General features: G+C 40.7%; 2 protein-coding genes across 2 annotated transcripts in view; both read left to right on the top strand.

The window, feature by feature from the left end:
• Positions 1-6,166, top strand: part of LOC308290051 (roundabout homolog 2) — a gene marked incomplete at both ends in the record, with an annotated part of 60,513 nt that extends 54,347 nt beyond the window's left edge. The window contains 2 exons of the mRNA XM_080731827.1: positions 1,608-1,735; positions 5,948-6,166. Of these exons, the coding sequence (XP_080587953.1) occupies positions 1,608-1,735; positions 5,948-6,166 (347 nt within the window). The remainder of the gene's footprint in view (positions 1-1,607; positions 1,736-5,947) is intronic.
• Positions 6,167-11,016: 4,850 nt separating this feature from the next.
• On the top strand, positions 11,017-14,164 carry lim2.3 (lens intrinsic membrane protein 2.3; the record flags this gene model as incomplete). The annotated part of the gene is made up of 4 exons (XM_080732267.1): positions 11,017-11,191; positions 13,013-13,162; positions 13,833-13,967; positions 14,103-14,164. 4 exons carry the CDS (start codon positions 11,017-11,019, stop codon positions 14,162-14,164), a joined length of 522 nt encoding a protein of 173 aa, XP_080588393.1.
• Positions 14,165-14,247: the final 83 nt, after the last annotated feature.

Raw genomic sequence — 14,247 nt, 5'->3', positions numbered from 1 at the left:
GGTCTGCACAAAAGATTATGCCCAAATTTGGAGATACCAACATCAGCATAAATCAGCCTTGTTAGGCAATGGTTTCTATTGTGCGTGACATCAGACCGCAGCTACAATTCTGTACACTGGGCAACTGTGAGTCATGTGTCACATAATGTTGATGTCAGATTGAATACTAGTGTTAGGGTTAGGGTTAGGGTTAGGGTTAAAAAAAACTTTCTTAGTTCTGGAAAGAGGGATAATAAGATCAGTTATCGTTAGAGATTGTGAGACAAGTGGTATACATTTTTTAGATATTATAGGAGCACTTCATGCCGGCTGTGTGAAGTGCATTATTAACCACTGGAAGCTATTACCTAAACAGACTGGGGAAAACTAACTTATTTTATGAATGCATTTTAAAAGATCAAAAGCAATGCCCAGATTTAAGAGTGATTTCTACTTTCCTACTATCTAAGTTATAATTCAATGCTGAGTGCTGACATAAAGTAGGGTAGGTAGTAGGTACGGTACCGATATCCAAAGTGCTGTCGCTTAAAATAACACTTTCTGTGGACGCTTGGATGGCCTCTAAAACAGACATGTGCTGTAGATGATATTTGAAATCATATAGGCCTAATTTGGGTTATAAGAGACGTTAGAGGACATTCATTATTGTATAAACATTGGATTGTCTCTATAATCTATAATATAATTTGAATTAAAGATGTCTGGTAAAGATAAGCCAAAGCTCCAGGGTAAAAAGTAACTGGATAAGTGAAATATTTACTATTAGAAAGGCAATTTCAAAACAACGGCTCCTACTTCTAAATAACATTTTAAAAACCAGGATACTGACGATGTACACATGGCTCTGACAGGATATAGTTGCAAAAAAATAAAAAATAAATAAATACTGCACATGCAGGCATGTTGGGAATATGTGCTTGTTGACCAAGCAAACATCAAGTGGAGTAACATATGGCAGCTACAAATAACAAAACTCTCTCCAGAGAGAAAATTGGCAGAATTCAATTTAAAATTTTGACACGGAATTCATCCAAATATGTCAAAGCTGTACAAATGGAAGCTTGGTAACAGAGGACACAGTAACATGTTTTTTCATGTTAACCTTTGGTAACGTTTGGGACCAAGTTGCTCCCTTATGTAGGCTATCAGTTGAACGTGGAATTTATTTAGCAAAACTATCATCTATAAATCCTGGCTGCAATTCAAAGATGACCACTGGAAAAATATTGTAAGGTGAATTAAAACACCTACAGTAAATGATAATGTGTGAGTATACATTTATGTACTGTGTGTATGTGTGTATGCAGTGTGTGTGTGTGTGTGTGTGTGTGTGTGTGTGTGTGTGTGTGTGTGTGTGTGTGTGTGTGTGTGTGTGTGTGTGTGTGCGTGTGTGCGTGCGTGCGTGCGTGCGTGCGTGCGTGCGTGCGTGCGTGCGTGCGTGCGTGCGTGCGTGCGTGTATAGCCTATAGTAATGATTCACATAACATGTAAATCCTGTCTATACATCAAACAGGAATTCCCTGTTCCATCTCCTCCATCACTTAAGGTTTGACCCATATAATTACAGCTGCCATTTGAAGTAATTGGTGTTACATTGTCCTCTACAGATGAGAGTGTAATCCCATACGGTCAGTCCAGCTTCCCACAGGGAGGCCAGATGTCAGGCTATGGCTCTCTTGGTGGAAGGGCTTTCTCTGAGTCCAGGGACCCCAGAGCTCTGCAGAGAAGAGACCAGGTATGCCTACATTCTGGAGGAGTATTATCTTGTCAAAATGTAAATGTACGAACGCAACTTTTGTATGTTCTCTGTGAAATGTGATCTATTTATTTATATTATCAGAAACACTATAGGCTTATAATTGCCTGTATGCATATTGAACCACACAGGACCCTTTATAAATTAGTCGAGAGAGAGAGAGATGAAGCAGGGACCCCCACAACCCATAGATACCATATAGTTTCATCGTTTGACGACACCATCATCAGTGTATTTTGGATTCATGTCAATTTGTGTTTTCAGATATTTTATCTTGAACTGTCAATGCTTAATAAACTTGACCTTTCACTCTGTACTTAGTCTGATCCTTTTCCCCTCAACACCAAACCTCTTTGCCGAAAATAGCCTCGCGCTGCGAAGGTGTTGTGAGCTTGTAGATCTGCTATTTTTGGCTAAAGTTCTCAGAATATGGACACTAGGGTTCAAGTGGTTAATATAAAAGAGAAGGAAAAAAAAAAGCTTCTATCACACAAAGAATTGGAGGACCCCTTGTAGTAACTCTGAGGACCCCCTAGGGGTCCCGGACCCCCTGTTGAAGGCCCTTGCAGTACGACAAAAACTATTTACAAAGCAAGGAACAATGTGCAAACAACGATGTACAATGTGCACATTATATTGTCAGCAATTCACATTCAATTTACTGTTACATTTTTAATGCAGTGTTGTGCTTGTTTGTTTTCAGAACCTGATATAGATTGGAGCAGATTTTATGATGTGGCTTTCCGTCCCTGATTTCTGCATCTTTGTGAACCTTTAGCTTGTTGCCATGGCATCTCAGAGAAACCGAAGACTGAAGGAAAAAAAACACATTAAAGTCTTGTCTTCTGCCTTTTCACTGTCTATTAATATTTATATCCACTTTTTAAATTTGATAATTCATTCTTTATTTTTGTGATTACCTGCCCTGCCTCAAGATGTGATATAATATGAACTAAAATGATCTAGACTTAATATAATGCATATTTTTAGGAAGGAGAATAATGTACAGCAGATTAATGAATGTAACTTACGTTTACTCTCTTCACCATTAATCCATGATTATGTTAGCTTGATGAAAGCTAAAGTGAGATAGCACTGATAAGCCACTGTGTACGTGTGTGTGTGTGTGTGTGTGTGTGTGTGTGTGTGTGTGTGTGTGCGTGCGTGTGTGTGTGTGTGTGTGTGTGTGTGTGTGTGTGTGTGTGTGTGTGTGTGTGTGTGCGCGTGTGCGCGTGCGCGAGCGCTCGTGAATATGCGAGCACCCGCGCATGTATTCCTATCTTTCTGTGATTCATTACCGTACCCCTGCAGATCACCAGTGTGTTAGTTGTCAAGATTTTATCATTTTTGAACATTTGTCAATAAAACATTTGATACAAAATTATATCCTATCAGTATTTTAATGTAACATGATTGTTATTTTAACATATTTTTGCATTGTGCTGCATTTGTCCCTATTGCAACATAATTTACTGTGAAGTGTAGACAAAGACTTGCACAACAACTAATAAATACTTTTTGTTACAGAATAGCTACTAGGGATCAAAGTGAACTCTGCAACAGAAAATAGAGGGGATATGTGGTAGTGGAGCATAATTGCAGTTGTTGGGTGTAAACCTTGTAAGTCCAAAACTGTTACTTTTGTTAGGAAATGGAAGAAGGCCTGTGTTCATCTCATTGATTTCCGAACATCGGATTTTACCTATGACTGGCATGTTAGTATGTGATTATTATGTAATTATTAGTCTGCTTCCCAGGGAGAGAACAAAACTGTTGCGATTACAGTATAATAGTCACTATCATGTCAGCATCATGTTAGTATCCTGGTCACCAGGAGCAACTAGGAGTTCAGAGTCTTGCTCAAGGACTCTTCGACACTAACTCTGGTGGAGCCCGGGATGTTCTAATGACGGTTTCTCTATCCCTGAGCCACTGCCGCCCCAGTATCATGGTCAGATTCATGTCAGTATCATACTCAGTATCATGCTCTTAACATGTCAGTATGCATGGTCTGTATCATCAGTACATCATTTGCTACTATGACTAAATACAGCATTCATTTACGAAGAAAAAGAATGGGGAAAAACATCACAAGTTGAAATATGGAGATACAAGGTTTCTGCCTGACATCAACAATATAAAGTCAGCACCTTGCCAGGAGCACCAGAAGAAGAGAGGACGAGGAGATGGAAGGAGGAAGAGGAATAGAGACATCTGAGAGAATTGACTTTGAGCTCATAGATGTGAGGATAGAGAGGCCTGGGAATCAAGGTCGCCGGTTAGACCGTAAGCTAAGTGTCTCTAAGCAAGACACTAACAAGACACCAACTAATAGCCTAATTATAAAAATAATCTTTTAATATTAGTTTCAGATCATGTTGTGTGATCCAGTTTGTGAGGACTTTTTCACAAGCTGGATGGATGCTGACCGACTGAAGGGCTCCAGGGCAAGTTTCTCGATTGTGAAATAATAAAACAACCAAAAACATGAATAGCAAAAGAATGGAAACCTTGATGAATTGATTGTTGTAAAATGACAGAACTGGGATATAGAGGTGTGGTGTATTCCTGGTAACTGTCTGCTGTTTGGAGACCTTGATGTAAAATCAAAATCAAGAGCCACCTTCTGTTACAGAGGCCATAGAACAGCCACGTTGCATTTAACATACTCTACTAGCACAATGAGGATTGAGGAACATACAGTACTCCTTTGTGTATGTTTGTGTGAGTCAGTTTGTCCTTGTGTGTTCAATTTGAGCTTAATTTACTTTTTACATTGGACATTATATGTGAGAAACAGGTAACTCAATTACAATCCTAAGACTCACATAGATTTTAATTTCTATTTTGCAACAAAATGCACCATCTAGTGGTCATTAGAGTCATGTATTCTAAATAGAGATATGTAAGCCTATTTTAAATACATGTATATGAAATACTTTTTTGTATTATGTAATTTGTATTTGGCTGGGACAAGATATTATTCTCAAATTGACACATTTTAAACATTTAATGAAACGCAATGTGACCCAAGCTCAAATTCAAACACAAATGAGAGGCAGAGTAGGGTGGGTCTTGAGACTAACTTCATATCACCTTGCCTCAACCAGTGAATAAAGCCTTGTGGAAATTTTTGTATGCATTAAAGATAGTTTATGTGATAGTTATGTGATAACTACATTACTGCACAACCCATAAATGGTCAGACAAGCCTAATATTTGATTGTTTGTTATTCTTTGTCAGTACCCTGGTGTCTGTATGCTGGTGTCAATATCCTGGTGTCTGTATGCTGGTGTCAATATCCTGGTGTCTGTATGCTGGTGTCTGTATCCTGATGTCAGTATCCTGGTATCAGTGTACAGGGGCGTCACAAAGGGGGGAGGGGAGGGGAGGGGAGGGGAGGGGGACTGAGTTACTAGGGCCCAAGATGGAACCCTATACAATATGTATTTTTTAAGCGAAAATTTGTAACTAAAATTTTGCTTCTGGGGGGTCCCTGGAAGTATTTTGAGATGGGGGTCCATCTCCATGGGGGGCCAAATACATATAATTTTGGGGGTCCTTCACATGAAAAGGTTTGAGCACCACTGACAGAAACATAGGTTTTTCAAAAAACCTTAGAAGGATTTGAAATATTCAAAGACTTGCATAAATTTCACGATTTTTCAAAAATAGCAGATGTACAAGCTTGCAGCGCGGCACTCGGTGCCGCGTTGTGAGCTTGTATATCTGCTATTTTTCAATAGTTAAAGTACCCAGGGCCCAGAATTTGGTGCGATACCCCTGCAGTGTAGCACAGTGAGTCAGATACTCACTGCCTCCGCGTGATGGCCTAATAAAGTATAATAACTCCCCTGGATCACAGGGATATCCCTTTGGTCTAGTGGTTAAGATATTGGACTTTCACACGGGAGACCCCGGTTCGAATTCCAAGCGTTACAATGGTGCCGTGACCCGGATCGGGTTTCCCCATGGGAGTAGGTCAAAAGGGGGTTGACTGTGTAGCACAGTGAGTCACTGCCTCATAAAGTCTAGTCGTCTAGTATCTCCCCTGGTCCACACAGGGATGTCCCTATGTCTAATGGTTAAGATATTTTCACGTGAATTTCACGTGGGAGACCAGGGTTTGAATCCTGGGCGTTACAAGAAGTATCCTGGTATTAGTATCCTTGTGTCTGTATCCTGGTCAGTATTCTGGTGTCAGTCAGTATCGTGGTCAATATCCTGGTGTCTGTATCTTGTTCAATATCCTGGCGTCTGTACCCTGGCCATTATCCAGTATCGGCAGGATACCGCCTCAGCAACAGCGATGGAAAAAGGGAACTGGACGTGTTCATCCAACAAACAACCATCTGGAGTTCCAGCAAGTCCCAAAGTACCTCGGCGTAGGACACAGTCCTAACACCTAGAGGAAGTGAAAGCCAAAAGTGTCATCAAGGGTCTCGCTGATCCGATGTCTCGCTGGTACTCCCTCTGTCAAGGTAAAATAGGAATCTTCATGCAAGCCCTGGACTTGGCTGGAGCCAAATACTTTACCCCAGCCTGGTGTAGAACAGCAGCCAAAAAGGTTGATGCTACCATTAACAACGCTTTCTGGATCATAACTAGTAGCCTGAAGCCCTAGCAGGAATTTCCCTGGCCGGCCTCCGACGAGAGACTGCTACTGTATCTTCGCCCTGGCAAGAAAAGCCCAGAAAACATGTCTGGCATATCCTGCCTCGCCTGACACCACTACGAAAGTGTTGCCTCCAAACAGACTTAAGTCCCGCCATCTATACAACAAGGCGGCACAAGAGATGCTCAGTTCTATTCCTGAGGACCTGTCTACAAAGGCATGGATGGAGGCCTCCTGGAAGCAGGAGTGGAGAGGATGACATTTGACAGGAATTCCCGTGGGTCCCGTGGGTCCCGTGGGATTCCCGCAGGACAGGAGTCAAATTTGTATTAATGCCAGGATCGGGAAAAGGACAGGAATGAAAATCAACAGGAGTGGGCAGGAGCGGGAATCATCCCAGACCAGTTCATCAAATCGCAGAAATAAATTGCACAGGAAAGTGAGGTCTTTGAACTGCGAACATTATAAAATTATACATTATATAATAATAAACATGATATCAAATATAATATGGATCAAAATGGAAAAACATCTGCGCGATTTAATTTTTTTCTTTTTTTCGGGAGCGGGATGTGAACGGGAGTGATTTTGACCAGGAGCGGGATGGGACCAGGAGTCATTGTACAGGAGTGGGACAGGACGGGATTTATTTTTTTACTCTGGCCCAGGATTGGGATGGGACAGGATTTTTTCTGCGGGAGTGGGACGGGACAGGAGTGAAAATCCACTCCCTTGTCATCCTCTAGGCCTAGGGAGTCAGCTGGGAGTTTCTCACTTGTGGTCACAGTCACAATACTTGTCTGTTGTGTGGTACTTTAAGATTGATCTTACAGGAAGATCTATGCACTGTCCAAAGGCTGCTGAAAACCACTGCCATAGAAAACCACTGCCATAGATGACAGGGAAGCACCACAGGAAGCACTATAGATGACAGGGAAGCACCATAGATCAGGGGTCTTCAACATTTTCAGGCCAATGATCCCTTAGTTGAGCGAGAGATGAAGCAGGGACCTCCACAACCTTTTTATAGATTCCATATAGTTTCATCATTTGATAGCACAATCATCAGTGTATTTTGGATTCATGTCAATTTGTGTTTTCAGATATTTAACCACTTGAACCATCAATACATAATAAACTTGACCTTTCACTCTGTACTTAGTGCTCTTTTTTCCCCTCTACACCAAACCTCTTTTCCAAAAATAGCCGATCTGCAAGCTCACAACGCCTCGCGCTGGGGGCGTTGATGCGCTGTGAGCTTGTAAATCTGCTATTGTTGGCTAAAGTTCTCCGAATATGGACGCCTATAGGGTTCAGGTGGTTAATATAAAAAATCACACAAAGATTTGGAGGACCCCCTGTAGTAACTCTGAGGACCCCCTAGGGGTCCCGGACCCCCTGTTGAAGACCCCTGCCATAGATGACAGCTCCTTCGGGCCTGTGCTCTCACACAGTAGTAAATATTTTGGCTGCCTGCTCCAAACACCATGAAAAACAGAAACACTCTGCTTGTATGATCAATGTATTCTTAGAAATTCTGACAAAGCAATTAATTTAATATTTGAATTGAAATCTATGAATTGACAAATCAATGTATCAGTTTTTAATGTATTTTCATGTATTTTCGAAATATTTATTTGTATCTCAAATGCATTTCTCAAGTATTTTGTATTTGTATATCGATAAAAGATTTTGACCCAGTATTTTGTAATTTGTATAGAAATTGCTCATATTATGTTTTGTTGTATTTTCGTATGGATAGATTAGTTTGAACACCCAATCATCAGTTATGTATAAATTAAATGTATTTTGTTTGTTTACACATTATCTTTCCTAATACTGTAATATGTTGGATAGGATTGTATATTTTAAACATTTAAATTAGGAGTGGAACAAATCCTATCACGGAAACAATTGGCAGCCAGCCAACTCTGAGGACCCCACAGGGGTCCTGGACCCCTTTTGAAGACCTCTGGATTAAGGCATTAAGACAAAATAAACACATTATAAAAGGATATTTAAATACAGTTACATTATAAGTTGAAATAGAAAGATAATAAATATGAAATTATGCATGAAAATGAAAAGCATAATGTTTCTATTCATTATAGTAAGTCACCTACTGACCTGTCAGATCCTTGACACCTCGCTCTTTCTTTAAAATTTGCTTTTTTTGTGTGCAAGAGGGCTTCTAATTGTTCTTTGGCTGAGGGACCATTAACATGCAATAACCAGTAAGACTCCCTAATCGGGAGATAAGCGACCGTAGGTGGCTTATCTCCACAAATAGGGCTAAAATTTGTTTTTCCAAAATCTTCCTGGTCCATGTTGATGACATGAGTGTAGACATGCTGTGTAGTGATATTCGGGATTTTAGGGCAAAAACTGTAGGAGCAGTGTCCAAAAATGTGTTTTAAAAATCGGCCTGAAGGTGGCGCTAGAATAGGGCCATGTGAGAAATGAGGGGTGGGGTCTCCGTGTTGCCTTGGCGGACGAATAGGTACCGGCCCCGGCTCTCCCGGACGCTCCTAGCCCGAGTTACGGCATTTTATGTGCGCTGCAGTGGCAGGGGGTCCTCCACTGGGGCGCCACCACTTTTGCATCTGTTCTGGAGCACCAGGAGTCGGTGGTCCCCGGGAATTCCCCGTGAGCAGCCCCGTTGGGGTGGTCATTTTTGCACATTTGGTCATTTTTTACATCTGGGGGTCCCCAGGTCCCTGGGGCTCCGGGGGTCCTTGGAGGTTGTAGTTTGGCAGGCAAGGAGTGTGTGTGTGTAAAATGTGGCATGGATCGGGTCAACGGGTGCGGAGATATAAGCAGGGAAAAAGTGTGACGTGTGACGTGTGAGCACATTTGGTCATTTTTTACATCTGGGGGTCCCCCAGGGACCTGGGGGTCCCTGGGGCTCGGGGGGTCCTTGGAGGTTGTAGTTTGGCAGTCAAGGAGTGTGTGTGCAAAATTTGGCATGGATGGGGGCAACGGTTGTGGAGATATGAGCAGGGCAAAAGTGTGACTGACTGACTCACTCACTCACAGACAGCCGGTGGAGGTTTTGGTAGTAAATGCGACCTACGGTCGCAATAATAATAACCAATTTATTTTCTAGTTACATTTTAAAATATATCTATATAGCTGAAAAAGCCTCCCATTGCAAAACTCACCATCAATCCAAAACAAATATCCTATACTAATAAAGTATTATCTGGCCTAGCTCACCTTTCATACAGTACATAATCACACAGAAAAATCGGTGTCACTCTGGATGTGAGCTCCAGCTAACTGAATAAACAATCAATAAATGCAATTAGTCGAAACCACAGAAAACCTCAGTTCATTCACAAGTGATCACAAATAAATGCAGTTTGATATTGTTTGGCAGGAACCTTGTATCTCTTCTTCTTAAATTGATGCCATATCATCATAATAATTATTTAAAAAAAAACGGGTTTTGGACATTTGTAAGGTTTCCACCCACCAGCAACAATATACAGTATCAGCTATCAGGCAGCATTCAAAATAATTTCTCTCTAAGCATCCTTGTGAGGAAACTGTTGAACCGTTGACTTGAATATGCATGGTGGTGTTGGTGTTTGTTCTGTTCCGTTCCAGCGGAATTGTTAGGTATAAAACATTCTTTTCCCAGAATTAGAATTTCATGTGCAAGAACAACATGCTGTATAGCAGCAATCTTTGGGGGCCATGCAGGTACAAACTCATGGAATGAGAGTTTTCTTTCCTCACGTTAATGTGATCTTCAGTGAAGAAAATGTTGCATTTGCATGAACTATATACATATCCATAGTGATATGCACCACAAATGTTTGTGCATTATTTCTCCTTTTTCCCCTCTTCAAGTCATTTAAATTCTGAGATAAGTTCTGTTAACTTTTACAGTAATAGTGTGGTGCCTATTTCAGACTATTGGGACACAGTGGGATAGTTGTGCAGCATTGTGAAATGAAAACCCTGTGTCATCAGTATTACTGAGACTTGCACAGCGCTTTAACAGTTTTGTATTTTCAGCAGATTCCCTAAAACACAAAACTCATCCTCTGTGATTGGTTGTGGCTCAGCATGCTCCATTGTTCCATCAGGTCCTCTGTTCGCTTGGTTTCCTATGCACAAACAAAACTTTCCTGCCACCCAGCGCAATATTGGGCTCCTCTGTGCTTTGACAACCTAGTTATATTGGAATCTCTGACTTTTTCTGGGGGAAAAAAGATAAAGGTAAGTAATTCATGTCAAATCTGTCAAATCAGTGTCTACATATTCAATTACCTTCAAACTTGTTGCTCGGAGGCTCACGCAGCATTGATTTTATGAGTTAATGACGTGAACTTGTGCATGGCATCTTACAAACAAATGTTTGTCTTGTTATTGTCTGACAAGTAAGTATGTAAAATGTATAGCACTTTATAACCTCCTAATTATGTCTTATTATTGTCTGACAAGTAAGTATGTAAAATGTATAGCACTTTATAACCTCCTAATTATACCAAATGTATTTGTATTCTCATAGCTGCAGTTTAACAATGCTCTGTTGTGTCAACCATTATTATTGTTACAGTATAATAACTGGCAGAGGCAGATGTATTAAGATCTTGACTTCCGTCTGTCTCTCTGTGTTAGTCAGTGTTTGGCAGGATGTACAGCTTCATGGGAGGTGGGTTGTTCTGTGCTGGAGTTGGGAATATACTCCTTATTGTCTCCACGGCAACCGACTACTGGATGCAGTACAGACACTCCAACAATTACATGCACCAGGGCCTGTGGCGGTACTGTGTGCCTGGAAAATGCATGACACACACAGACAGCATTGGTAAGACAGTACAACTCTACGTATGGCATCCATCACTGTCTGCTAGAATGACAGACGCCTGTCATGTTGCTATTGACCTTTTCCCTGTGCTCAGGCAACTAACCTGAACAAGGTTCCTACTGTGTGGTGGATGGTTGATGGCACAAATTATCACACTGAGATTTTTAGTAGAAAAGGTTGATAACTCCATCTATCTTTCAAATGAATTAAAGGGATATTACACTTTCAAAGTCATTTTATCGTCTAATCAGGCTTTTATGAACACCCTGAACAGTTTTTAATTTGCTTGATTTAATATTTAGATATTTGATGTAAATGTTACCAGGCCCGACACGCCCAGGCCCTCTCCACATACACACCCATTGTAACTTCAAACTCCATTTTAACCATGATAGATTCATTAAAAACACCCGTTGTTTTTTCTGTTGACTCATACTACCCTCCTAATACGTGAGCAGGCCGTGTTTTTTCGATAACTTCTTTCATTAATTTTTAATAATTATTTGGGAAAATGAAAAATATTTAATACAAAAATGGATTATTAAAAATAAATGAAAAAAGTTATCGAAAAAACACGGCCTGCTCACGTATTAGGAGGGTAGTTTGAGTCACCAGAAAAAATAATGGTTGTTTTTAATGAATCTATCATGGTTAAAATGGAGTTTGAAGTTACAATGAGTGTGTATGTGGAGAGGGCCTGGGCGTGTTGGAGCTGGAGCTGGTAACATTTACATCAAATATCTAAATATTGAATCAAGCAAATTAAAAACTGTTCAGGGTGTTCATAAAAGCCTGATTAGACGATAAAATGACTTTGAAAGTGTAATATCCCTTTAAGTCAAAAGATCAAATGGTAGACATCGCTTATCTTCATACTGTGTGTGTGTATATCATGAAATTGCTATTTGTACACGTAGACCTAACAAACGCAGGGTATGTACAATATCTTTAACATGCAATTATTGTACATGCAATAGATTCTGTGCAATAGATTATACATGACTAGACTCATCATATGCAGATCATTCTAAACTAGACCAGGTCAACCTGGTTGTGCCAGACCCCGGTTCTGCCAACCCTCTGGGCCTATAAATTTAATGGTACATTTATAGGCTGTCTGTCCCTTTATAGGCTGTCTGTCCCTCCCTCATGTCATCATCATTTGTGACATCATTGTGACCAAATATGGAGAAAAGAGGGAGGGACAGACCGACAGACAGAGATGGTCATGATGTCATCATCATGACCATCTATGGAGAAAAACAGGGGGTTCTGCCAACCCCCTGTCTGTCATCATCATTTATGACATCATGCCTTTTGTAGGCATGTCATCATCATGTCATCATCATATATACCCTTTATATAGAAAACCCGGACAGACCGACATTTGCTTATGTAGGCCTACCCATTTCATGGGTCTGGCAAAAATAAATATTGTGGAAAAGTTCATTAACTTAAACTTTCATATAGGCTATTCTAAATACATTGCGAATCCAGTGAAATATTCAAACCTTTTTTTGTTTTAATTTGGATTTTATGGCATACAGCTCACGAATTTGGATTTGTATGGCATACAGCTCATGAAAATCAAAATTATATCTCATTTCAAAATATTACATTACACGAGACTCAAAACAAGGATTTATAATACAGAAATGTCTTAAAGTACAGTGTGAAGTTTCCGCAGTCAATAATAATTTGGGGCGCTATGGCATCTGCTGCTTTATGGCATCTGCTGCTTGCATGTGTGATAAAAGTCTGAAATGCTTGCCAAGTCTCCCACGTCTTAGCCTTGACCTGCTTGTGCTCTTGTCTCCTCAGCATATTGGGATGCCACCCGGGCTTTCATGATCCTTTCCCTGCTAGCCTGTTTCATCGGCATTGTGATTGGTGTCATGGCCTTCATCCACTATTCGTCCTTTGATGGGTTTGACAAGACATTTGCAGCCGGCATCCTCTTCTTCATCTCCTGTGAGTACATCCTCCTGTTAGCCTCTCTGATCAGGGGCGTCACAAGGGGGGGATAAGTGGGACTGAGTTACTAGGACCCAAGGTGGAGGGGCCTTAATTATTTTATATTTTAGCTATTGAAAAATGGCAGATATACAAGCTCACAGCACAGCACCGAGTGCTGCGCTGCGAGCTTGTAGATCTATTTTTGAAAAGTTGTGAAAATGTGTGCAAATCTTTGAAAGTTTGAATATATGCTTCTGGGGGGTCCCTGGAACTAAATATTTTGAGATGGGGGTCTGTGGCCAAATACATATAATTTTGGGGGTCCTTCAAATGAAAAGGTTTGAGCACCACTGACATAGCCTGACACTCAGCCTGAATTGACATTTCGTTTCACTCCATTATTCAACAAAAATTTAAAGGGGTGTGGCTAGCGATTCAGGGTCTGGAACTAGGCTACCACTGACATAGAAACAAAAGAATGTTGCACACATTTTCACTATTTTTCAAAAATACTGTCTAAAATGGGTTAAACCTCCTACCTATGAAGAACATTCATGGGGGGCCCACAGTGAATCCTTGTACACAGGGGGCCCAGAATTTGGGACGACACCCCTGCTCTGATGCATCATTGACTGCTGTATGTAAACACAACAGTGCCATGACTTCATGACCTTGTCCTCTGCAGGCTTCTTTGTGTTGCTAGCGATGGCAGTCTACACAGGAGTGACAGTGAACTACTATGGCAAACGTTATGGCAACTGGCGATTCTCATGGTCCTATATAATGGGTTGGGTAGCTGTGGTGCTCACATTCTTCTCAGGTATGTACTGTGATTTTGAAGCCTCAGAGATCCATTTTAAAGCACACTGAGAGAAAAAATAATAATATCACTAACATAAATGATAAATGACATATTAATTTTGTTAAATTATTTGAATCTCTTTTTTCACTCCAGGTATATTCTACATGTGTGCCTACCGGATGCATGAATGCCCAAGAAACTCAAACTCACGCTGATCTGCCAACACATACGCACATCAACACTGGTCCATGATACATGGCCATGATGAACCATCATCCAAGCAAATCTTCCCATATAA

The sequence above is a fragment of the Nannobrachium achirus genome, assembly GCF_963921795.1.
Source record: "Nannobrachium achirus genome assembly, chromosome: 8".
NCBI classification, from domain to species: domain Eukaryota; kingdom Metazoa; phylum Chordata; class Actinopteri; order Myctophiformes; family Myctophidae; genus Nannobrachium; species Nannobrachium achirus.
The sequence above is the reverse complement of the archived record's forward strand: the minus strand, read 5'-3'. Positions and strand labels throughout refer to the sequence as shown.